Below are 26,805 nucleotides of genomic sequence, written 5' to 3' on the forward strand. Positions count from 1 at the left end.
CTGTGTGATTAGACAATGACATACTGTTTAACCCCTTAGTGACCAGACTATTTTGTACCTTAATGATAAATGTGTTGAATCTTTAGGCCTGTGTCACATGGGCATAAGCAAAATTTCGCAATGGGCATTATGTATTTGCGCGTGCATGTGTGTGTTTTACTGTTCTTTTTTTGTGGGCAAAAATACACGCAACCATGCTGCAAATCATTGAAATATGCAATTAATGAAAGTAGTTCAATATGTGCCCTTTTCTTGCACAAATGCGCAGAAAAAAAGGACATAACATAACGCGTGTTTTTTTCGCGAAAAAAATGCATGCGCAAAATACACTTATGTGAACAAACCCATTAAAATCAATGGGTTCCAATTGCTGCGCAACTACGTTCGCGTGATTCTGGTCCGAGGGCTCGTTACACGAGCTACGATCTGATGCTTTTTATTCCAATGCATCAGATCACATAGCTGTATTCCCACGGCGTACAAGCGACGGGCCAGGCCAATATAGCACTAAGCGCTTTCACGCAGGCCCGCAAAGATAGTCCTGGAACTATCTTTCGGGCTGGAATACATCAGCCGCTGCATAGGCTCCTATGGGAGCCAATGACAGTAGCTGGAGGGAAGGAGAGAGGAGGTGACCCGGCGAGGGGTAGGGAAGGGGAGGCAATGGCATTGCGGCCTCAAGGTATATGCGCCGAGGCCCATGCTGTTAGATTTGTGCACCCGTTCACGTGTTTTTACAGCACTGGCGGGTGCATGTAAATACGCCAACTCCATGTGAAAGTGTTCTTAGGCTGTGTAGTTTAACCCCTTAGTGACGGAGCTTTTTTGCATTTTTGTTTTTTCCTCCTCCTTTTTAAAAAATCGTAGCTCCTTTATTTATCCATCGACGTCGCTGTATGAGGGCTTGTTTTTTGCGGGACGAGTTGTATTTTTCAATGGCACTATTTATTGTACCATATAATGTACTGAAAAACTTTTTAAAAATTCTTAGTGGAGAGAAATGGAAAAAAAACTGACATTCCATCATCTTTCGGTGCGTCCTGTTTCTACGACGCACAAACTGCAACAAAAGCGACCTGATATTTTTATTCTATGGGTCAGTACGATTACTACGATACCAAGCTTATATAATTTTTTTTTTGCTGTAGTACTTGTATTTTTTTTTAAAGATATTTAATTTTTTTCTATTATTTTCTGCGGTCATTTTGTGCGCGCAATAACTTTTTTATTTTTCCATCGACGTAGTTGTGCAAGGGCTCATTTTTGTCCTGTAGTTTCTGATAGTATCAATTTGGAATACATACAACTTTTTGATAGCTTTTTATTGCATTTTTTCTGGGAGACAGGGTAACTAAAAAAGTGTATTTCTGGCGTTCTTTATTTTTTTTTTCGGACGACGTTCACCGTGCAGGAAAAATAATGCATTACTTTGATAGATCGGACTTTTACGGACGCGGCGATACCAAATACATATTTTTATTTTATGATTTAGATTTTTTAGTAATTGATATGGCAAAAGGGGGGTGATTTAAACTTTTATACCTTTTTTTTTTTTTTTACAATTTAAAAAACTTTATTGATCTTTTTTTTTACTCTACTTTGAAGTCCCCCTGGGGGACTTTAACATGCGATGCTTTGATCGCTCCTGCTATAGCATTACGTCATACTGCTTTTTTACAGGCAGTCTATCAAGACACCCTGTGTGGATAGCTTGATAGGCAGTCTGCTAAGGCAGCCCTGGGGCCATTCATTAGGCCCCCGGCTGCCATGACACCTGCGGGACCCCCAAACAGCGTTTGGGGGATTTAAATGCCGCTGTCAGAATTGACAGCGGCATTTAAAGGGTTAATAGCCGCGATCGGCCGAACGGCCGAGCGCGGCTACTGCCCGCGGGTGTCAGCTGTAATAAACAGCTGACGCCCGCGCTGTATGGAGGGAGATAGCGGCGCTACCTCCCTCCATACACGTCCTGCAGCTGCAGGACGTAAAAACACTATAGCGTGGTCACTAAGGAGTTAACTTTATACCACCTATTAGTTGGCTTAGTTTACAACCTAAATTCCCCCATTTTTGGTACAATTCTTAGTGGTATTTTTGGTGCACGGTGTTGCATTTATACTACCCCCCCTTCTACGAAGAAACGCTCCTTTGTTGGACGTAGTAAAAAAGTCTCTGCAACATATTGTAAATGTGGTGTGAAGCCTGAATAGTAAATGTGATACAAAGCAAGATCAACCATTTTTTGGCACATTTTGCACCAGAAAACTATTGAATTTTCGATTGTAGATCTATCCCATTTTCTTTGAAACTTCTGGCTTAAAAAATGGTAAATGGTTTAATTAAGAAAAACAGAACTTTCTTGCCGTAATGTTCTGTGTGAGATATAACTAGGAGACATTACAGTAACTTGCTGCCGGCGTCACATCTTTCCGCACCGACATTATCACTATTAACTCCTCGCCAGCCTGAGTAATGAGATGATAGCCCCATCATCTGCGGCGTTGTGATCACACACCAGAGATTAGAAGACGGAGCAGAAACCGTAAAACTACTAATACTCAGCAAATTATCTTAGCAGGAAATTCTCACTCCCCCCACTTGGGTTCACACATTTCTAATGTGTTCGGATGGAAGAGTCGGACAGGTAAGGGGTGCCAGAAGATGCCATAGATGCAGAATAACAGCAACGAACTATCAGGAGAGAGGTCTGTGCTGCTGGTGCTTTTAGTTCACAGGGGATTGTCAGCACTGAAACATTAAAACAAACCCTCAGCTGTGAGAAGAATTAAATCTGTACGATTTCAGCCTCTGGAGGAACCAAAAATGTTTCTATTCACTGACAGCAAAGATCTGAATTAGAGATGAGCGAGCACGCTCGTTTAAGGCTGATACTCGATCGAGCACCATATTGCAAAACTTTTATTAATTTTTTTTTCCTGGAGAGTGGGGTGAAAAAACACATTTTCTTCTGCCATTATTTTTGCGGTATTTTTTAATCATGTTCAGCATTGCACTATAAATGACACAATACCTTTTTTCTATGTGTCGTTATGATTATAATAATACCATTTTTTTTTTAGGTTTTTCAGTTTTACACAATAAAAACCCTCTTTGGTAAATAATCTTTCTTCATTGCTGCTTTCAGAGACCCAGATGCTTTTTTTTTATTCTTCCATGCACACAGCAGTGTGAGGGCTTGTTTTTTCCATGACGAGCTATAGTTTTTATTGGTACATTTTGGGTACATATACAATTTTTATTGCATTTTTTTGGAAGGCGAAATGAACCAAAAAAGGCATTTTGACTGTTTAAAAAAAACAACATTTAATAGTGCTTTGCGTGCAAGATAAAAAATGGTTTCAGTTTATTCTATGGGTCGTTACTCGTTACGAATGTGAGCACCTAGAAGATGGGTGAGAAGACTTATAAGGCCATCTCCTCTGGGTAATATGCAAATAAGGGAGATGGTACAATACCTCTGCAGCGCCACCTATTGGAAGGCAGCATTCCTGCAAGTCAATGTTAGACTCTTTATACAAGCCTTGTTACAATGAATGGGAATTGAAAGCCAAGCCAGAATCTATACACAGACAGCTGTTTGAGGGTGTTTGCCACTCATCAGTGTGCAGTAGGTTTCTGGCTTGGCTAGCGAGAGGCCTGTGATGTGGGTCAGGAACACTATCTTTTCTGAACGTGAGAAAGTGAGACAGTAATGGCAGCAACACATCTTACAAAAGTTGGGACAGGGGTAATAAAAGGCTGGAAAAGTAAATGATACTAATGAAAAATAGCTGGACGGTCAATTTTCTACTAGGTTATATGACTGCATATAAAAAGAGTATGTTAGAGAAGCAGAGTCTCTCAGAAGCAAAGATGGCCAGAGGTTCACCAATCTGTGAAAAACTGCTTCGGGAAAATGTTCCTCAATGTAAAATTGTGAAGACGTTGTAAATCCCACCATCTACAGTACATAAAATCATCAAAAGATCCAGAGAATCTGGAGAAATTCATGTGCACAAGGGACTAGGCTGATGGTCAATATTGGATGCTGGAGATCTACGGACCATCAGGCGGCACTGCATTACATACAGGCATGATTCTGTAATGCAAATCACTGCATGGGCTCAGGATTCAGATATCATTGTCTGTGAACACAGTTAGCCGTGCAAACCATTCTGAGGTTGGTTCATTCTGTATTTGTGTTATGACTTTGGATCAGGTGCTGTCTTTATCTTATGATATTGGTCAAAGCACTATATTTATGAGCTTGGTTCTGATGCTGTATGTATGTACTGAGCTTGGTTCTCATACTGTATTTATGTGCTAAGCTTGGATCTGATGCTGCAATTTTGTTATGAGCTTGTCTCTAGGGGTGTTTTTATGTACTGAGCTTGATTATGGTGCTGTATGTATGGACTGAAATTTGTTACGCCTCATGTCCACGGGGAAATTTGCGCCCGCACGGATTCCCCATACAGAATCCCACAGCTGGTACCTCCTGCCCTGCAGACATGAGGCCAGGAAAGCAGATTATACTTACCTGTCCGGATGCTGCGGGTCTTCCCTCCATCATGGCCGGATCTTCTTTCTTAAACCGGTGGATGTGCTCGGCATGCCGGCAGCATGCCGTACGCATGCGCCATGCACACTTTTTTTTAAACTCCTGCTTTTCTGCAGTCCACAGCATGGACGCAGTGACAGCTGCGTCTGTACCGCGGGTACGGATGGCTTCCATAGGCTGCAATGGAAGCCGCGGGAGCCGTCCGCGCGGGAAAACCACACGAAATGACATGCGATCCGCGCGACAGTGAAAAATGACATCCGCATGTATTTAACCCCTTCCCGCTCCAGGGCGTAAGTTTACGTCCTGGCAGCAGGGTACTTCCCGCAACAGGGCATAAACTTACGTCCTGGGGATAGCGCGAGATTACTTATGATCTCGCGCTATCCCGCAGCGGGAGCCGGCTGTCAGTCATAGCCGACCTCCCGCTGCAACAGCGGGGGTGCTTTGGAGATACGCCCCCCGCTGTTAACCCCTTCCCTGCTGCGATCTATGTAGATCGCAGCATGGGATGGGTTCACAGAGGGAGCACGCTCTCTCTGTGATGTCACCGGGCTCTCACGATATAATCGCAGAGAGCCCGGCTGGGTGCTATGGCAACAGGACGCCAGACACTGGCGTCTTGTATTGCCATAGCCTGTGATCGCTGTGTAACCGATAAGGCATGGCAGGGCAGTAGCCCTGCCATGCCTTATCACAGCGATCATGAGTGCTATACTGTAAGTGCCCCAGTGGGACACAAATTGTGTAAAAAAAAAAAAAAAAGAAAAATGAATAAAACAGAAAAATGTAAAAAAAAAGTTAAAAAAACTTTTTTTTGTATGCTTTTTCTCATATTAGCATAAAAAAGGTAAAAAAATTTAAATCCCACATATTTAGTATTGTCGCGTCTGTAACGACGCGTACAATATGCTGCATGTGCTTTTGACTGTGCAGAGAAAAAAGTGTTAAAAAAAAACAAAAAAATTGAGGCAAAATTTTGCCTCCCTGAGGCCTAAGTCAGACGGGCGTTTTTTCGCGCGATTTGCGGATCGCATGACGGATGCGCATCCGCAAATCGCGTGACCGGTGCGCGCAAGTCGCCCGCAAATCGCCCGAAAATCTGCTCCTAGCTGCGTTTCATTAGAAACGGGCCGGAGCTGTCCAGCGCATTGCATTCAATGGAAACGGCAATAGAGCCGGCTCCATTTAAAGCAATGCGCTGCGGGCGAGCCCAGGATGAATTGTCGGGAAGGGCTTAAATATATAAGCCCTTCCCTGCAATTCATCCTAAAATGTGTTAAAATAAAAAAAAATTGTATACTCACCTTCTCCCGGCAGCCGGAGCTCCGCGCGGCCATCCTGCAGTGGGTGTGAAGGGGATGTGAGTCAGACCTGCCCCCTGATTGGCTCAGCGCTGAGCCAATCAAAGGCATGCCTCACTCACACCCATTCATGAATTCATGAATGGATGTGAGTCAGACCTGCCCCTGATTGGCTCAGCGCTGAGAGGCAGCAGTCACTCAACCATTCATGAATTCATGAATGGGTGTGTGAGTGAAACCTGCCTCTGATTGGTCAGGGCTGTGACCAATCAGAGGCAGATCATTCAGCAGGCGGGGATTTTAAAGCCCCGCCGGCTGACTAGTGCCAAGAAGCAGTTCAGGAGAACTGACAGCGGCCGCGGCTGGACTCCGGCTGCAGCGGAAAGGTGAGTATACAATTTTTTTTTATTTTAACACATTTTAGGATGAATTGCAGGGAAGGGCTTATATATTTAACCCCTTCCCGACAATTCACCCCGCGCACGCCGGCAGCCCATTGCTTTCAATGGAGCGGCTGTATTGCCGACTCCATTGAATTCAATGGGCAAACATCGTTCTTCTCTGCCACAGTTGTTACAGCTGTGGCAGAGAAGAATGATTTGTCTTCTATATGTTCTCAATGGGGTCGGCGCTGCTGCCGCCCGCCCCATTGAGCGCATATAGAGAAGAGAACAGGAATCGCAGATAGGTGCGATCTGCGATTTTTTGTTCTATAATTTATCGGACGAGCGCATAAAAAGCGCTCATGTGTCCGATACCATTGCAAAGCAATGGTTTTATAAAATCGCCGGACGCATGCGCATGCGCAAATCGCGGCTAAAAACGCCCGTCTGACTAAGGCCTAAATAGCATTTTGCCTCCCTAAAAACGCAATAAGAGTGGTCAAAAAAGCCATATGTTCCCCCAAAATTGTACCAATAAAAACTACAGCTCGTCACGCAAAAAATAAGCCCTTATAGAGCTCCGTACATAAAAAAATTAAAAAGTTATAGGACTTTGAATGCAGCGATTTAGAAAAAAAAAGATTTCCACAAGAAGGGTTTTTATTGCAGAAAAGTGGAAAAACATAAAAAAGAATAAATGAATTTTGGTATTGTTGTAACCGTACCGACCCGCAGAAAAAATGGATTGTGTCATTTATGCTGCATGATTAACGCTGTAAAAAAAAATTATGTCAGAATTGATGCGTTTTCTCTCCCCGCTATCATAAAAAAAAAAAATATTTTACAATATAGTCAATGTACCCAAAAATGGCGCCGATAAAAATTACAGTTCGCCACGCAAAAAACAAGCCCTTATACGGCCGCGTTAACGGAAAAATAAAAAAGTTATGACTTTTGAAAAATGGAGAAGAAAATCCACCAAAAATCGTTGCGTCCTCAAGCCTAAAATAGGCTGTGTCCTTAAGGGGTTAATTACCTGCGGGTGTCCAATGATTCCCTATGGGCGTGGATCATGCGTGCGGGAGACCTGCGCGGATTTGTTAATTCTATTTTACCCGTGGACATTGGGCCTTATGGTACTGGTATCAGAGAACTCTCTCCTAGACCCCCTACAGTCTGGCTTCCGACCTCAACACTCGACAGAAACTGCCCTTACAAGGGTATCCAACGACCTACTGACAGCCAAATCGAGGGGCGATTACTCCCTACTGATCCTCCTCGACCTTTCTGCAGCGTTTGACACTGTTGAACACAAACTCCTCCTCAGTATGCTTCGCTCCATCGGCCTAAAGGACATTGCCCTCTCTGGTTCTCCTCCTACTTATCTGACCGCTCTTTCAGTGTCTCCTTTGCTGGCTCTACCTCCCCTCCTCTTCCCCTTGCTGTTGGGGTCCCCCAGGGCTCGGTCCTTGCCCCCCTTCTCTTCTCTATCTACACAGCCCCCATTGGACAGACCATCAGGAGATTTGGCCTCCAATACCACCTGTACGCTGATGACACCCAGCTATACACCTCTTCCCGTGACATCTCTGCACCCTTCCTCCAAAACATCACCGACTGTCTGTCCGCTGTCTCTAACACTATGTCCTCCCTCTACCTAAAACTAAACCTCTCTAAAACTGACTTACTGGTATTTCCACCCTCCACTAACCGACCTCCTCCTGACATCTCCATCTCAGTGTGTGGCGCCACCATAACTCCTAGACAACATGCCCGCTGCCTTGGGGTCATATTCGATTCTGACCTATCATTTACCCCCTATATCCAATCTCTGGCCCGACCATGTCAGCTGCACCTCAAGAACATCGCAAGAATTCGCTCTTTTCTCACTGTGGAGACGTTAAAAACGCTCACTGTTGCCCTCATCCACTCCCGGCTCGATTACTGCAACTCGTTGCTGATCGGCCTCCCCTGCACCATACTTTACCCTCTCCAGTCCATCCTGAATGCGGCAGCCAGGCTCATCTTCCTGTCCAGCCGCTACTCGGACGCCTCTGCCCTGTGCCGGTCACTGCACTGGCTGCCCGTTAAATACAGAATTCAATTCAAACTCACTACCTTCATCCACAAAGCTCTCCACAGTGCAGCGCCCCCCTATATCGCCTCCCTCATCTCAATACATCAACCAGCCCGGGCTCTCCGCTCTGCTAATGAAACCAGACTGAGCGCCCCTTTCATTCGAACTTTTCATTCCCGCCTCCAAGACTTCTCCAGAGCAGCACCGGTCCTCTGGAACGCACTACCAAAGGATACCCGAGCAATCCAGGACTCGCAGAACTTCAGGCGTGCTCTAAAAACGCACCTCTTCAGGGAGGCATACCGAATTCCCTAAACAAACCCCTCTGTACTCCGCCTGATAACATGCTCCCTGACCTACTGACTGCAATCCCTGCTAGCCATCATAAACCGCTCCTGCAGTCACACCGTTTCTGCCATCACACGGCTAAATGTCTGACCATTGTCTATGTGTATAACATCGCTCACTCTACCACTTCGCCATACCGTGCACATCTGCAGCCCTTTACCTTCTGTATCACCCCACTATTAGTAGTATGTAAGCTCGTTAGAGCAGGACCCTTACCCCTATTGTTTCCATCAACTGATTACTATGTAACCGTGGTTCTGTAATGTTTGTATTTTGTCTTTCTGTGTTCCCCCTGTCTATGTAAGCGCTGCGGAATATGTTGGCGCTATACAAATAAAGATTATTATTATTATTACTGTATTTATGTTATGAGCTTGGCTCTGGCGCTGTATTTATGTTATGAGCTTGGTTCTGGCGCTGTATTTATGTTATGAGCTTGGTTCTGGTGTGGGTATGTTGCTATCTTTCAGAATATGGGCAGACTGCATATCAGTGCAATATATGTTAGCTTTTCTTATGTCAGGTGGGCACCAAAAAAATCTGAATAGTAATGCCAATTTGTCAATTTACTCATATATTTTCATGAGGAGCAACAGAGGAACAGCACAATGCAGTCTGAGAAAGTTTCATATTGGCAGCTATATTGTGCGCCATCACTATGACCTCTATTACCGCTCCCACAACGGTTGTCGCCTATCTAGCCGCGATACCTGAATGGCCATGTAGAGTACGTTCACCTTTGCTGCACTGTACATCATCGGTTCATCCTGATCTTGCTGATGCTTCTGATACTTGATATGAACGGCGCTGTATTCCAATCGCACACATGGAGGGCTCGCGCGTCGCTGGTCGAATTGGTTATTTGTGCAGGTTTTCTGTGTGTCTCCAGGCTTCACTTATCCTCTGGCAGTATCCCACCTGGCCTTTGATGCAGTTATCGATCTGGTCTCTGGTCGAGGACCTTGTTCCAGGTTATAAATTGCTGCAGCCTTTCAATGGATTTCTTGTCGTGCTCAGTTGTGCGCCTTTCACACTCTGTGAAAAGACGGCAGCGAAGAACAGGAGCGGTCATAATTAATAGAGAACGATTATGCTGCTAGTACGAATATCCAGAGGACATGGCGGCAAAGCTGGCAAATACTCTCCACCCAGTGAGATAAAATGTCATTCTCTGAGCAGAAATTCTTTGTGAAGCTAATGAGACCTCAGCGCTCCCGACATTAAATGATTAAAGAATTAATTTTTACTTACGCTTTTTGTGCGCCATTGTTTAGAATCCTTTGTTTCTAAATCCTAGAAAGAAGTATAGAGTTAAATCATGTTCCTGAGCATTTCCCCTTTAATTTCCCCAAAAATGTATGAGACTTTAGTTCTTGTTTTTGTGTCTTTTATATGCAATTTATTTGCTTTTCAGTTACCTTAGCCTCCTACATGGTAACAAGTTATGGGCGACCGCCACTAACAGCTGCCACTACAAAACCCATAGGGGTTCTTACCTAGCTTCTTTCATCTCTCTCTCTTAATGCTGTGCCTGTGTGTCAGTTTTCACTGTAATTCTAGCATTCCGTTCCAGAGCCAGAAAGCTGAGGTTGTACGAGATATGAGACAAATAGAGATGAGCGAGCACCAAAATGCTCAGGTCCTCGTTATTTGAGTCGAGCTTTTCGTAAAATTCGAGAGCTCTACTCGAGTAACGAACCCCATTGACTACAATGGGAGACTGGAGCATTTTTGTATGTGGGACGCCGGGTGCCGAGCTTATTTTTTCTCTCTCTCTCACCCCCCCTCCCACCAAGCCAGCCACAAACTAGCGTTGACGTGCACAGCGTTGCAGCAGGGAGGGGTCAAATCTGACACGTCAGCGGCGAATAGGGGCCAAAACTGGGGCGGGGTGGAACACGGCGTGATGCTCGCTCGAGTAGCGAGCACCATCGAGTACGCTAATACTCGAACGAGCATCAAGCTCGGCAGAGTACGTTCGCTCAACTCTAGAGACGAACAAATGAACAGTGCCTCATAGAATCTAATCCTAAAACAAATAGCACTCACCTGGTGGGGGAACCCATACAGGGGAGAACCCACCAGCACCTTGTGTCCCAGTTCGTTGGTCACAAAATCCCCGGCCTAATCCAGGACAGCCGCAGAGACGTCTAGGAGAGAAATGCCCGCTGGTCTTCAGAGGGCATAAGCAAGTAGAACCAAGTAAGGAAAAAAAGAGTTTTGCAACGTGTTTCGGAGCTGGGAAGCACCCTTTATGCTTGAAAAAGGTGCTTGCCAGCGCCGAAATGCGTTGCAAAGTTCATAGCAAATAAAATATGGTTAGAATAACCATTTAACTACTGGGATTATCATTACATTCCACCCCGATTCTGGGAGTGCGGAGTCCTTTTTTCCTTACTCGGTTCTCCTGGATATGAGGGTGCACCAAGTTACAGAATGATTGGAGGACTGAGTATGGAAGTATCTAGTATCTGCATTATGTAAAAAGTTCTCAACTTTTTTACTCCGCGTTTCAATTCTTCACCATTTTCAACAAGATTTCTCTTTGCTGGCAGTGCATGAAAACATTATTGACGTCCTGTCCTGATCATGGCCAGCCTTAGCTATGTTCAACCAGTGGGGTTGCACAGGGAACCAGCTGCCAACTTTTAGGGGGGCACAAGGTAGATTTAGCCTAGGGGCGATCACCCCCCCTTAGGTCCTCCTAGCCAGATAATCTTCCTCTATGCAGCAGCGTCTTGTGTAGCTACATGAATCATCCTTCTTCTGGCTCTGTATCCTCCCTCTGATGCTCCAAGGCCATTCAACCAGTACATCAAGGTTCCTTGATACGGTAGTAGTTCTGCTACTGTATTTGTAGGGGCCCTAAATCTATATTTCTGACCCCTCCATAATTGTCACACATGTCATGTCTTTTGTGTAGATGCACTGTGCAAACTGTCTAGTCTCTTGTTATGTGTATTGCACAGCTGCAGCATGTGACAGGTTAATGTCTGAATATGGCTGGGATACGTCTGGAAAAGTGTCGATTTATGTCCTGTCATATGGTATGTTAGACCCTATAAATGTGAGTGTCTGAGAGCGGGAAAGGATCCTTCATCATCTTCTACAGTTGAGTGTGGAGTGCTGGCCACATGGGGGTACCTTCAACCATCATGTGGTGAAGTGATGGAAGCGGAGGAGAGCAATCCTGAGGCCTACTATTTCTGGTTCCACCTATAAGGAGTGACTGAAGTGAAGAGTCCACCATGCAGAGCTGCCTGCAAATATGGAGTTAGTGTCTGTAGAGTGTTCCTACCCCCATCCTTCTCCGGAGTGTTCCCCTTCCAGGAGCGGTACCTTACAGATAACGTGGACTGTAGGACCGGTGTCATCCTGTGTCTCCTCCCTGACCTCACATTCTTTGTCTTTCCTACACTGGCATGTGTAACGTTGTACTATGAAAAAAAGATTTGGTACCGTGTTAGGCAGTAGGGTAAAGTGTGATTGCTCTCAGTAAGAGAAACCAAGTCATCTTGTAGATATGATACCTTTTAATTGAATGACAATAATTGAATGAATCATGTATTTTTTTAAGCCATTAAAAGGTATCATATATACAAGATTACTTGGTTTCTCTTACTGAGAACAATAATGTTGTACTCTGACAAGCTTCAAGTAAAGTTTTCCGGTCACTATCCGTTCCCAGTGCCTGAGGTACTAAAGTTAATTGTGTGTGTGGACTTCTTTCATTTCTTCCCTGAGGATCATACCAGGGGTATGTCAAAAGCAAAAGAAAAGTCAAAGATGCTATTGGATGCTTGCAAGATGAAAATGGCGAATTGGTTAAGAATGATGTTGAGAAGGCCGGACTTTTAAATTCCTATTTTGTATCTGTTTTCTCTCGGAAATTAGATGGAACATCAACTGATCTTCCTTGTACAATTGGGGGAATAAAAGAATGTAGGCTATCTATAAGCAGAGGGATGGTGAGGGAACACTTAGCTAACTTAAATGAATTCAAGTCTCAAGGTCCAGATGAATTACATCCTAGGATACTAAAGGAAGCAGCTGAGGTAATTGCTGAACCACTCGCCATGATCTTTGAAAATTCCTGGAGAACAGTAGAAGTCCCAGAAGATTGGAAAAGGGAAAAATGTCGTCCCTATCTTCAAAAAAGGGAAGAGGGTGGATCCAGGAAACTACAGGCCTGTGAGCCTGACTTCTATACCTGGAAAGATCTTTGAACAAATTATTAAACAGCATATGTGCAAGTACTTGGATGAAAATGGAGAAATTAACCAGAGCCAGCATGGGTTTGTAAAAAAAACAAGTTATGCCAGACAAGTTTAATTTCCTTCTATGACAGAATCACTGACTGTGTTTATCAGGGAAATGCAGTGGATATAGTATATCTTGACTTTAGTAAAGCGTTTGACAAAGTATCTCATACCATACTTATTGAAAAAATGACCAATCATGGGATTGACAAGACAACTGTTAGAATGTTTAGCTTGCAAAAAAGAAGGCTGAGAGGAGACTTAATAGCGGTCTACAAATATCTGAAGGGCTGCCACAGTGCAGAGGGATCAGCCCTATTCTCATTTGCACAAGGAAAGACTAGAAGCAATGGGATGAAACTGAAAGGGAGGAGACACAAATTAGATATTAGACAGTGAGGGTGATCAATGAGTGGAACAGGTTACCACGGGAGGTGGTAAGTTCTCCTTCAATGGAAGTGTTCAAATAAAGGCTGGACAAATATCTGTCTGGGATGATTTAGTGATCCTGTCCTGAGCAGGGGGTCGGACCAGATGACCTTGGAGGTCCCTTCCAACTCTACTATTCTATGATTCTGTGATGATGTGTAAGGAACGGTGGCATCACACATGACAAGTCTACAGTTCACCACACGTATACAGGTAATTGCTGTCCCAGGATTGCCTGGAGGAGGCCTAGCGGTATTTGGGTTGAGATGGCGTGTGTCCCTCTGGGGAGGAGTCTGCTAAGAGCCACTGTGACAAGTGCCAACTCTACCCTCCCAGCTCCTCAGTGTGGGCCTTGTGTCTAGGTGGCCTTTGGGACGCTGCATATTTATATTATGAGCTTGGCTCTGGGGTTTTATTTATGTACTGAACTTGTTTATGTTGCTGTATTTATGTTATGAGCTTGGTTCTGATATTGTAGTTATGTGCTGAAGTTGGTTCTGTTGCTCTACTTATGATCTTGGTTCTGGTGCGGTATTTATATACTGATCTTGTTATTAGCTTCGTTTTAGGGCTCTCTTTATGTGCTGTTGAGCATGGTACTCTTAATGTACTTATGTTTATGAGCTTGAACTAGTGCTGTATTTATGTTGGGAGCTTGGTTCTGGTGTTGTATTCATGTTTTAAGCTTGCCCTAGTCCTTCATGTATGTACCGAGCTTGATTCTGGTGCTGTATTTATGTTATGAGGTTTTTCTGATGCTTTATTTATGTTATGAGCTTGGCTCTGGTACTGTATTTAGGTACTGAGATTGGTTTTAGTGCTGTATTTATGTTACAAGCTTGGTTCTGGTATTGTATTAATGTTATGAGTTTGGTTCTGGTACAGTATTTATTTACTGTGCTGCTCTGGTGTGAGTATGCAGCTATCTTGCTGCCTTCTGCACAAGCAGACTACAGTCAGCCTGCCTGTTGGTGCAATATAGTACTATTTTTTCATTTGACCGTGGAGGCAAGGGGGGCACCATAAAAAATTCTGCACAGGGTGCCCTGTAACCTAAAACTGGCATTGGTCCTGATCTAGAACTTCAGATGGTGCTGATAGTTTGTTACATTGTCTTAATGTAGACAGTCCTCTGTGAACCCATCCCATAGGCGGAGAATGGGGAGCCTGACGGGGTACAACATTTAGAACCCCAAACTTCATATTTAATCCCGTTTTGTGGGCTGAATTACTAGATAAGACCTCGAGCGGCAGCCCGGAGAATGGATCTGATCAGCACAGGCTGAATATCACTAAACACTGCCGAGAAAATGAAATTCTTGCCGCTCTGTAATTCTCCACATGCGAGGCAGCCTCTCACTGGAGATTATTGACTTACATTAATGTGTGTTATTGAGTGTTCCTGCCTGGGGTGTTATTACAGCTGCCAGGCACATCCAATGCTGCCTCCACCCCGAATGCCGAGAGCAGCCGCCGGAAAACAAAAAATTCAGCTACTATTTTGTAGGTAGTATGATCAGCCTCAACTTACTGCTGCCTGAACGCAGTATCACCATTCATAGGATTAGATACAGCAGCAGATAACATAACACATGAGAGGCTTAGATACAGCGGCTCAATACAAGGCGACCAGTTTTGAAAAAAAAATTCTATACTGTATCTGCATTACTCTGTTATGCATTGTGAGTAACAAAAGTTTTTTTTCAAAGCTGGCCATTTTGTGCCCATTTATCTTGGCATAACTCAAAATAGGTATGAAAAGGTAAGATAGGAGGTATCTGATACCTCGACCTGCTACATCTTCAGGAATGATTCATCGCCATCTACAGCTAGGAAGAGGCATTACATGCATAGTGTTACATACCGTAGTATGATATATATGTATAATATGTTTCAAAGAGGCCATAACAATTAGTTCAGAGGTGCACAACATGCAACCCAGGGGCCACATGTGGTCTACAATGTTATTCTGTGCCACCCCAATCATCTGGACACAGATATATTTATGCATGGATGCTCACATGTGGTTTTCAGGTCAGGGTGAAGAGTGGCACATAGCAGGACAACATGAACAGACAAGTACTAAGGGTGCTTTGAGTAGCCATGTCTGGGCCCCCTATATATATAGATAAGTACTAAGGGTGCACATTTCCACCATGTGTGAACATACGCCAGCAGTAATAGTGACTGCCACAGTGGCCTCAGTAGTAATAGTGACCCCCACAGTTGTCTCAGCAGTAACAGTGAGCTCCATAGTGGCCTCAGTAGTTATAGTGACCCCCACAGTGGCCACAGCAGTGCTAGTGTCCCCCAAAGGGGCCTCAGTAGTAATCGTGACCCCCACAGTGGCCTTAGCACTAATAGTGACTCCCTCAGTAGTAATAGTGACCTCCACAGTAGCCCCAGTAGTAATAGTGACCCCCACAGTGACCCCATTAGTTATACTGACCCCCACAGCAGCCACAGTAGTAATAGTGACCCCCATAGTGGTCTCTGCAGTAACAGTGACCACCACAGTGGCCCCAGCAATAATAGTGAACTCCACAGTGACCCCAGCAGTAATTGTGACCCCCACAGTGCCCCTAGCAGTAATAGTGATCCTCACAGCAGCCCCAGCAGTAATAGTGACCCCCACAGCAGCCCCAGTAGTAACAGTGTCCCTCACAACGGCCTCAGTAGTAACAGTGAGCCCCACAGCAGGCCCAGTAGTAACAATGAGCCCCACAGCGGCCCCCAGTAGTAATCCTATTACTACTGGGGCCGATATAGGGGACACTATTACTAATAGTATCTCGTATGTCAGCCCCAGTAGTAATAGTGCCCCCCTGAGACCCATACACTAACCCCCTCTTCCTCGTCAAAGCGCCGCTGCTTCTCTGCTCGGTGCTGCTGGCACTGATCGCAGGTGCACACTGTGACGACAGTGTGTGCGTCCAAACGCCTCCTCCCCTCTGCTCTCGTGGAACCAAGGAGGAGACATTAGGGAAGGTGGACCCAGGTGCACACTGATGTCACAGTGTGCACCTGGGATTAGAGCCGCTGAGTGGATACAGGCAGGGGAACCGCGGCATCTTGGCCGGTATTCACTACTGTGGTGAGCAGCTGCTGGAGCACGTGCCAGCAGGGAGGGCTCTGCGTGCCGCAGGTTTACCACTACTGTATTAAAAGAAGTACCAAGGCTGCACTGTATAGTCGTGTCTGGGTCCCCTATATTTTAGGACAAGTACTAAGGGTGCACTGTGCAACTGTGTCTGAGTCCCCTATATATTAGGATAGATACTAAGGGTGCACTGTGTAGCCATGTCCGGGTCCCCTATATATTAGGACAGATGCTAAGCTGAACTGTGTAGTCATGTCTGGGTCTCCTATATATTAAGGCAAATATTAAAGCTGCACTGTGTAGCCTTATCTGGGTCCCTATATATTAGGACATGTACTAAGGGTGCACTGTGTAGTTATGTCTGGGTCCCTATATATTAGGACATGTACTAAGGGTGCACTGTGTAGTTATGTCTGGGTCCCTATATATTAGGACATGTACTAAGGGTGCACTGTGTAGTCATGTCTGGGTCCCCATATATTAGGACAAGTACTAAGGGTGCACTGTGTAGCCATGTCTGTGTCCCCTTTATATTAGGATTAGTACTAAGGCTGCACTGTGTAGCCTTGTCTGGGTCCTCTATATATTAGGAGAATTAAGTCCCTTGACCTGTTTGGCTCTCCAGAAATGAGTATATGAGGTAGAGGCATCATATCTGCATGCCGCCCTCTCTATAGTAGTTTATAGGACTTATGAAATGCCAGCCGGTACCTCGACATCCATCATCTACAATGGAGAGCGCTGCATGCATTGTCCCCTCCTCTCTGGAAGGTAGGTGACCCCCATTCTCCTAATAGATGAGATTCCTGGAAGTGGAACTTACTTCGATTTATTATGACATATACTTAGGGTACACCATAAATGTCTCAGATGGTAACACCCGTGTGGTTCTTGGAAGTGGTTCAGTATGCTAATGTGGCCCTCAGATCAGAAAACGTTGTGCATCCCTACACTAGATGGAAGTAGATTGATTGTTGAACAATTGATGCAACCAAACATATTTTAGTCCTGGTTGTCCATTGCATTCGTTCAAATTGGTCATAAAGGACGAATGATGCTTCACTTTGTGAACGTTCTTACAGGAAACAATTGTTCACAAAATGTATGATTATATACATTGAAGGATTAGCAGCTCCTGGACAAAAATGTTTAACCAGAGCTGACTTCTTTCCAGATGATGACGGTCTGTCATTGGTCACTAAAAACAATCATTCATTGCTATATTTCACCTGACGAACAATCCCTTTGATATAAGTTGTCCATTTTGATCCACTTTAGACTAATGGGTATATAACACCTTTAGAGCGGATTTGATGCTGCTTGTAATCTGTGTTTTTTTCTATTTATTCTAGAAGTTAAAAAGTTTTCTCAATCAGGAGGTGAAGTTAGGAGGCCTCGGACCGGTCCACACTGTCAGCGAAGAAAAGGTGAGAAAGGAACTACGACGATACACCCAGAACTACGACAGTAACAAGAGGGCATCCGTTATGTTTAGAGGAAAGCAGGTTTCATCACCAACATAGAAAGGGGTTCTTTACTGTAAGAGCAGTTAGACTGTGGAACTCTCTGCCTGAGGATGTGGTGATGGCAAAATCCATAGAGGAGTTTAAAAGGGGACTTGATGTCTTTCTGGAGAGGAAGGATATTATAGGTTATAAATCTTAGGTTAACTGTTAATCCGGGTTTACAGGCAGGTAGGAACTATTAGGGGTTGATCCAGGGAACAGTCTGATTGCCATTAGGGAGTCGGCAAGGAATTTTTTCCCCAAAAGGGCTAATTGGCTTCTGCTCTTGGGGTTTTTTGCCTTCCTCTGGATCAACACAGGAGGATAGACAGGCTGGACTAGATGGACATTGTCTTCATTCGGCCTAACGAACTATGTTACTATGTTGCAATCTCAGAACCATATATTTGCCTCCACCACTACTGTATGTACACCATCCTACCAAAAGTAATCGGATACCTGAGCAAGAATCAAAAGTAGTATTTATTTACATATGTTAATACTTAGGGGGATCCTTTGGCCCTAATAACATTGATCCATCAGTCCGTCTACAATAATACACAGAGCATCATCATTGGACAGTTGAGCAATGGAAGAACGTTCTATGGAGGGACGAATTGTGTTACTCCATCTTCAAATCAGATGGACGTACCTGGATGTGGAGGATGATAGGGAACACTTTTTGCCTGAGTGTGTTGTGCCAACAGGTAAGTATGGCAGACGTTCCGTTATGGTCTGGGGATGGCCTCAGTCCGTTGGTTGTAGTGACAAGAACCATGAACACAGAGGTGTACCTGACACTCTAGACAATAATGTGCTGCCGACAATGTGGCTATACTCTGGGAATGGTCAGCAATACTTTCAACAAGACAACGGGCCCTGTCACAAATCCAACGCTGTTTTACGATGTACTCTACTGAACATCTTTGGGATAAACTGAAATATCAGGTCAGGAAATATAAACAGCATTCATCTTCTTTGAAAGAACTTACCAGATGTTTGCAGGATAGATGGAGGGAAATACCAGCTGAAGTTATCAGACGTTAGTAGAACGTATGCCACTGAGAGTATCTGATGTCAGTAGGGCCAAAGGAGACCCACTAAGTATTAACATATGTAAATAATTACTACTTTCGATTCTTGCTCAAATATCCGATTACATTTGGTAAGCCCAAGCCCTAAATACTAACTACCATCACCACTATAAACATATAAGCCTCCACCGCTATATGCTAACCTCCAATGCTAAATACCGTCCTCCACCACTGCGAACCTCCAGTCTATATGACCTAACTCCAGCTATACTTCTTCTGGTGAGTTGGTGTTACTACTACAGGCTTCTGTTGCAGAGTAAATGTCTGCGGAACCCTTCTGAGACGGCATACCAGCTGATGCCATTGGGGAAGGTTTTTTGGGTACCTTCTTGTATACTAACCTTCATTCCATCTTAGGGTGGCCCATCTAAAGCTTTCACCCATAGACATCAGATGAATGATGGACTTTTCGTGGCATATTTATCCTTATAATAGAGGTTGCCTGGTTCCCTAATGCCAGCAGAGAGGTGGATGCATATGGGCAGTCATTGTCCACTAGTGTCCTTTGGAGATATGGAAACAGGAGTCCTTAGACTATAATGCAGAGCATGCCCAGTCATCTTTTAAAGTCTCAATATCGCTATGCCAAAAAATTCTTTCAAGTATATTTATGTAGGTGAAGTAATAAGACTCTTTTCATCCCGTTTTCTGTTTTCTATGCTAAAAACTGCATGGGGACAAAAACCAGGATGAAACCAAAAGGGTCAACCTGTGAAGTGGAGACCTCTTTGATCTCTGTATCACATAATTTCCATTCCTGTCCGTGTTTTTATACTGGATGGAAAAGTTCTGAGCACGGCGTCTTTCTATCCAGTTTAAAAGACTGACATGGACGTAAAACTACTGTATGTGAGACCGAGACCAAAATGGCCTCTACCTCATATATTGACCCTTATGGTTTCACCATGTTTTCTACTCCCACCAACTACAATGGGTGTCAGATAAGGTTTTAGATGTTGTCACCTTCTTGTAGACAGATTTATCACCATTCACTTTCATACAACTCTGTTTCTAGAAAGAACAGCTGAAACAACAAAAGGAATATGCCAAAGTGATCCAAGAGCAAAACCGCAACAGACCAGTGAAACCTCGAGGAATCCAAGTCATGCACAACGACAAGAATAAAAGCACAAGGCAAAAGGTGTAACATAGTAACATACACAATGCAGCTGTTCTCATCATTACACTGACAATATTAATAGCCTGTTATTATGTGGTGGTGGTGTAAGTGTCACGTTGTGCTTCTGGGACCTGTAGTTCTATGGGTTTCCAGGAGCACACTGCTGCACGTGAGGTTCATTTGGTTGGCTGATGGTCTGGAGTTCTCCAGCCAGCCAATCACCACTGGTCTGTGCATATAAATACCAGCCCCTTGTACTAGTGAGTGTTGATCATTTACCCATTATCCCTTTACCTCTCAGAACGTGGTGTTTTGAGTGTTTTGGTGGTACAACAGGGTACTAGAGCCTCCATGCCCACACATATCACATCTTGTATCCAAGCTAGAGGTGGTACAACAGGGTACTAGAGTCTCGATGCCCATACGTATCACACCTTGTATCCAACCTAGAGGTGGTAGAACAGGATACTAGAACCTCCATACCCACCTGTATCACATCTTGTATCAAAGCTAGAGGCAGTACAACAAGGTACTAGAGCCTCTATGTCCGCCTATATCACATCTTGTATCCAAGCTAGAGGCGGTACAACAGGGTACTAGAGCCTCGATGCCCATACGTATCACATCCTGTATCCAACCTAGAGGTGGTACAACAGCGTACTAGAGCCTCCATGTCCGCCTATATCACATCTTGTATCCAAGCTAGAGGCGGTACAACAAGGTACTAGAGCTTCCATGCACACGGGTATCACATCTTGTATCCAAGCTAGAGGCAGTACAACAGGTAACTAGAGCCTCCCTTTAAGTGTTCAGTTTTGTGTTGGTTGCTACTGATAACGGCACTTGAGGGGCTAACAGTCAGGATCATGGTTATCTCTGATCCCAGCCGTTAAGGCAGAGTGTCGATTGTATAAAACCGCCAGCATCAGCAGTGAACGCATGGGCGAACGCACCATCACTGCAATGTAATAGTCCCACAGTTTGCAAGAATGACCCATGAACCGACACAAGGTATTGCATCACAAAGTGGAAAGGAAATGCTGTGGTTCCCAAGCTGTAAGTAAACTGCAACTGACAGCAGGTCCTAAAAATATGCAGGTGCTGGGGAATGCAGGGAGTTGTAGTTCCCCAGTAGATGGAGTGAAAGGAAATGACGATGAGTGTCTACATCTTCCTTTCTTCTTTCCAGCCTGCGGCAATGTTACTAAGCCCTTTCCACTTCAACTCCCTGCCCTGATTCCCTTGAGTTCAGTTCCAGGATGTGACCATGTGGGTGATGTAGTGTGTTGCTTATGCAGCGCCAGGCATGTACTGTAACTGCAAGATAATAGGTTGTGGCGAAGGGCACCGCGGGGGCATTGAGGAGGCCGGACCCAATGAGGGAGGAAATGGGCTCCACTGCACCAATATAAGATGCCATCTCAGTCTGCAGTAATGTGTCTATACATTAACCCTGTAATATCCATTAACATGAAAAGGCCACATAAACTATTCCAACCAAACTTCATCCTGTTGTTGTGTATTCGTCTCTTTAAGAGCCTGGACTATGCCAAGAAAGTCCCTCGGCCGCAGCCTGTACCAAAAGTGTGCAGTGAGAAAACAGCGGACATCCCTGAGAAGCGAGCGGCGAGCTGTGACTCCCTGTTCCCGCAGATGAAGCTACTAGAAGATCTTCAGATCAGACATGAGAAGGAGAAGATGGCAGTGGCTGCCCTGAGCGCCCTCCATATTCTGTGACATGTACGTATAGAGCTGTGATGAGGGAATGCCAACATGTTGGAAGAAGTCCTCTTATTATAGTGCTACCTGCAGGTTCCTAAATTAAGAGCCTGGATGGGGTTGACAACCAACCAGAAATGTGCCGGACCTTTTGTCCCTTCCCTTTTCACCATGAGAGGGATGGTATTCTCCACTTCTGAACAGAAGACCACCTGAGTGCAGGATTCGCTACATTTGGGCCCCAAACTTTCAACTTCAAACCAAGAAAATGTCACTTCAGGTGCTTTTTGCATTGATGTATTGATACGTGATGGACGGACGGGTGCGTCCAATGTGCACAATAAAGTGATAACATATCTGCGTGTTCAGACATCATATGGCACATATAGGATGGCATTGATATAAAAAGCTATTTTACAATTAGGCCACCTTCACACAATGTGAAATTGCTGCGGGCTTTCCTTAACAGAGAACTCGCATTGGCCAAATCCGGGCCGAAATGTTGGGGATTTGACCTTGTTTTTTAACCCCTTAAGGACCAAGCTGTTTTGTACTTAAAGGACCAGACAGTTTTTAGGGATTTTACCCATGTGGTTTTACTACCCTTTTTTCCCTTCAGCTATCAAAATAAGTTTTGCTGTGTTTTTTTATTTTTCTGTTTTTTACTTCTGTTGGGATAAAAGCCTACAAAAATGATTTTTTAACATTCCTAGCTGTTTTTTTTTGTAGTAAATTTACGCTAAAAAATAAAGTATAGGAATGGGCTCCCCATTTTGTTTCAGACATTTTGATATATAATATGTATGATTTCTGATTACAGGTTGGCGTCATTTTTTTTTTACATATATATTTTTATTTTACTTTGTAATTTTTTCAACTTATTTTGTAATGATTTTTTTTACCATCTATGTCTTTCATGATGTCATATAAGACCTTTAGGGGTCATTCACATAGTCTTTTTATTCATTTCACACTTTTCTACTGTAGCTGGGGAATCTATAGGAGCAGCATCCATGGGAGCCTGAGTTACAGGGAAAAGCATCTACCTGTAGTGACAGTAGTGACTGGCAGAGCTGATCTGGGTCTGCTAGGAGCCTGCAGCTCTGCTCTAACTGGGGTCATGGTATTGACAGGTCGCATTGTGTAAGAAACTCATTGAGTTCTATGTATCCCGAAAAGAAGAAGGCAGAAGCAGTTAAAAACCCCTTCTACCTTCTCACTGGGTCCTCAGTCGTGACTAACAGCTGAGAATCCGACCTGCTCTTTCTTGACTGCAGGAGCAGAGGCTTTTTATTGCCGCGCCATATTTTTGCTATCGGACGGGATTAAAGTCCAGGACCAGGCGCGGTAAATTTACAGAGCTTGGTCCTTAAGGGGTTAATTATGGAATTGCTGCAGATTTTAACCCTTTCAATGGTTGAAATCCACAGCATAAATAGACATGTTACAGATTTAGAATCCTCGGTGTTTACGAAAAACACAGCAGATTTGTTGCGGACATTTTCCGCAGGACGCAAAGGGTTTTTTTAAAATCTACTCTACATGGCTTGGGATGTAAGTGCTGTGGAATTTCCACCGTGCATTTCCGCTGTGTATGAAGATGGCCTTAGGCCGCCTTCACATGGGCCGGAAACACAGCGGAAAATACGCGACTGCAATTACTGCAGAAATTATGCAGCACGTACTGAGTGACTTTCATCACCTAAGCACAGGATGATTGGTGGGGGTCTCACCGCACCAATACCAAGAACAGGGGTCCCATGTCCCCCTCTTCTCACTGTGGGCTCACTGCACCTCTTGCAGTGAGGAGGAGGGAGAATGGAGTTGTGGTCGCACATGCACTGTGCTGCTTCATTCTTCTTCAGAAGGACTGCTGGCTATTGCGCGACCGCAATTCTATTCACTCTGTGGATAGGGGGTAAGACACAATTTTGGTACAGTCCCTTTAAGAGTAGCCTGTGAATATCAGATTCACACTATGGTTACCTATGCGATAGTGAGTCTGTCAAAAACAGCTCTAATTGCCCTTCATTCATATTACTAAAAAGATACATAATTAGGTATCACACAGGAACAATAGTCATTCAGTGAATGGAGGTGACACGGGCCGGAGATCCCTTCTGGCCGCCCGCCTCCATTCACTGTGGACCTCAATCGTTCATAGATAAATGACTCCTGTTCACACTCACCAGTTGCTTCCTTTCAGTGAGCTGAAACAAAATGACTAGCAACTTATGAGTGATTTCTCGCCAGCGCCCTGTAGGGTGCCGTGTACACTATTGGTCAGAATGACTCGTATGAGTGATATGTCAGTCAATAGTTGGACCAATTACAATATGGTCAGACAGCGCACATGTGAAAAGTACCCTGGTCTAGCGCAGAGTGTTAAGGCAGCAGTATGCAGCCCTAAGCTCTCGCTCATGACCTGAAGGTGGCAGGTTTAATCCCCACTTGGTTCAGGTAGCCGGCTCAAGGTTGACTCGGTAAAATGAGAACCTGGCTTGCTGGGGGGAATAAATGAATTACCAGAAAGTGCTGCGGAATAAGTTGGCGCTATACAAATAACAAGTCCCTTTCTATCCCCCCCTAATTTAAATCTGGTTATTCCCATGCATGCCCTATATTTGGGTGGTACTTGTCTAAGGGCTTATTCACAGGAGCACAATTGCGCAGAGTAGAACCCGTTGTTTTTAATGGATTCTTTTCACTTTCGCAAGCTCGGAGGAGAAGGCAGTTAATCGAGATGAGTGAGGCTCGCTCGAGTCACTGACTTTACCGAGCGTGCTCGCTCCTCTCTAATTGGCAGTCATGCCAAGGATTTCTGCCAACCAAGTGATTTCTGCGCTGCTGCGTATTTTTTCGCCAATATGCTGCATCTGTTCATGTGAATAGACGAGCAAACCCTAATTAAGATCAGGACTCCATCACAGCTATTCTTCATTCACGCAATTTTTTGCCACAATTCGCCAAGCGTAAAAGCGCATATGGCAGTGTAATCCTTTGCCAGCATTCGACGCGGTTAAACTCCCTTCCCCCTCCCTTTTTTTTCCCTATAGGAGCTTCCAGCGTATCTCGTGGGGCAAGACGTATCCTTTCACTTGCTGTGTAAAATTAGTTGCCATTTTCAGTCGCCGATGACCTATTTTTCCCAGCGCAATTTTTTTGACGCACCCAAAAATGACTCATTTAAATGGATACATTGGAATCCAATCCGTCAGATGGGCGCAATTTTGGGACGCAGCTAGAATAGCTGCGTATATACGGTGGATTGGGCCTCCCTTTGCATCTATATGTTGACATACCTGCCGTATAACGCAGCAGAAAGGTGTCAGTCACTCCGGCGCGGATCCGTCTGCAGAGTTTTGTATCTCATCTAATTTTGATAGTTAATTCAAAACGTAAAATAATATTATTGAAAAAGGCCTCGTAATTGCCTCAAATTGTTAATGGCCTAATTTTAAATTGCCATTTAAGTCACAGTGTACGACTTGGAAGGTAATGGAGTCCCGCTGCTCTGCAGCCATTTTAGCAACACGCTGGAAATCATTTTTTAATCCTGAGCCTGCAGGAGCTGCGATCTCCCTGGGTTAATGCAAAATGCATTAACAATTAATGGTTGCTGGACCAGCCTGGAGCAGCCATATTGTAAACGGCTCATTGAAAGCAGCACCAGTCCTAACAGGGTCGGTTTTATTTTTTCATCCTTTTTTTTTTTTTTGACAAATAAATAATAGCTTTCTCCTGGTTCGTAACACAAGTTATTTTCTTACAAATTTCACAAAAGCCGTAAAGGCCTCGTTCCCGGCGTCCCCACTGGGGGATTTTCCCGTGATATTGTGTTTTACCAATAAAAAAAAAATATTCTCCTTTTGTCTGAATACAACATGTCCTTCTCTCTCTGCAGCGGATCACAAATATAATGTAAGTGGCGGTAAAGTCTTGGGAGAGGGGGGATTAATTTACACAATTTACACCCCCTTCATGTGGAGGTTTTTCCTGGCAATTTTTTAAAAATGTCAAAAGTAAAAAGCAATAGAAATGATGGAAAGAAAAAGGATCAACTTTGCAATGATACAAACAAAAAATCATCGGCTCTTCCAGGCATCTTATATAGGAACAAAGTATATCATCTGGAGATGAGCGAGTATACTCACTAAGGCACATTACTCGAGCGAGTAGTGCCTTAGCCGAGTATCTCCCCGCTCGTCTCTAAAGATTCGGGGGCCGGCGCGGGTGACAGGTGAGTTGCAGCAGGGAGCAGGGGGGAGCGGGGAGAGAGAGGGAGAGAGAGATCTCCCCTCCGTTCCTCCCCGCTCTTCCCCGCCGCTCCCCGCCGGCCCCTGATTCTTTAGAGACGAGCGGGGAGATACTCGGCTAAGGACTACTCGCTCGAGTAATGTGCCTTAGCGAGTGTACTCGCTCATCCCTAATATCATCAAATGTAAAATAACAATGTTTTTCATATTTGTTTATTTTGCATACATTTTGCTACTTTTTCGTTTCTATACAAGATGCCTAAAAGAACTAATGCTTACATTCAGAATTGGTTGGCTTTGGCAGATCTGGAAAGCCTCTTGTCAGCGGTGCTCGTTCCTGGTACCATTCCCTTGTTCAGTTGATGTGTTTGTTCTTTATTATTAGGCTGGGGTCACATGGGTCGTATTCTTGGCAGAAATCTTGCAGTGTTGCTGCAGCGAAAAATCGCCAGATTTCCGCTGGCTAAGCGCACTTGTGGTACCCAGCCACGAATTTGGGAGCAACTTCGCCGCATGCTTTTCTGTTGCGGACTGTTCTCTATAGAGAAGAGCGCGGCCGCAGCAGAGAAAAAAAAAGAATGGACATGCTGCATCCTGGGAATCTTCACTGCAGCGCCGGCTTTGCCAAGATGGATTCACCGCTCCACGTG

At 44.5% G+C, this 26,805-nt stretch overlaps 1 protein-coding gene across 4 annotated transcripts in view; it reads left to right on the top strand.

The window, feature by feature from the left end:
• Positions 1–25,741, top strand: part of JHY (junctional cadherin complex regulator) — a 71,516-nt gene extending 45,775 nt beyond the window's left edge. For 2 of the 4 annotated variants that reach the window (XM_066606686.1, XM_066606685.1), the window contains exons 6-8: positions 17,814–17,888; positions 20,076–20,201; positions 21,717–22,256. In XM_066606686.1, coding sequence (XP_066462783.1) covers positions 17,814–17,888; positions 20,076–20,201; positions 21,717–21,917 — 402 coding nt within the window. In that variant the 3' untranslated portion in view covers positions 21,918–22,256. Of the gene's footprint in view, positions 1–17,813; positions 17,889–20,075; positions 20,202–21,716; positions 22,257–24,955 lie in introns of those variants that run through there. The other 2 variants (XM_066606687.1, XM_066606688.1) reach the window with 2 other exon arrangements.
• Positions 25,742–26,805: the final 1,064 nt, after the last annotated feature.

Source organism: Eleutherodactylus coqui, chromosome 6 (assembly GCF_035609145.1).
Source record: "Eleutherodactylus coqui strain aEleCoq1 chromosome 6, aEleCoq1.hap1, whole genome shotgun sequence".
Taxonomy (NCBI): Eukaryota; Metazoa; Chordata; class Amphibia; order Anura; family Eleutherodactylidae; genus Eleutherodactylus; species Eleutherodactylus coqui.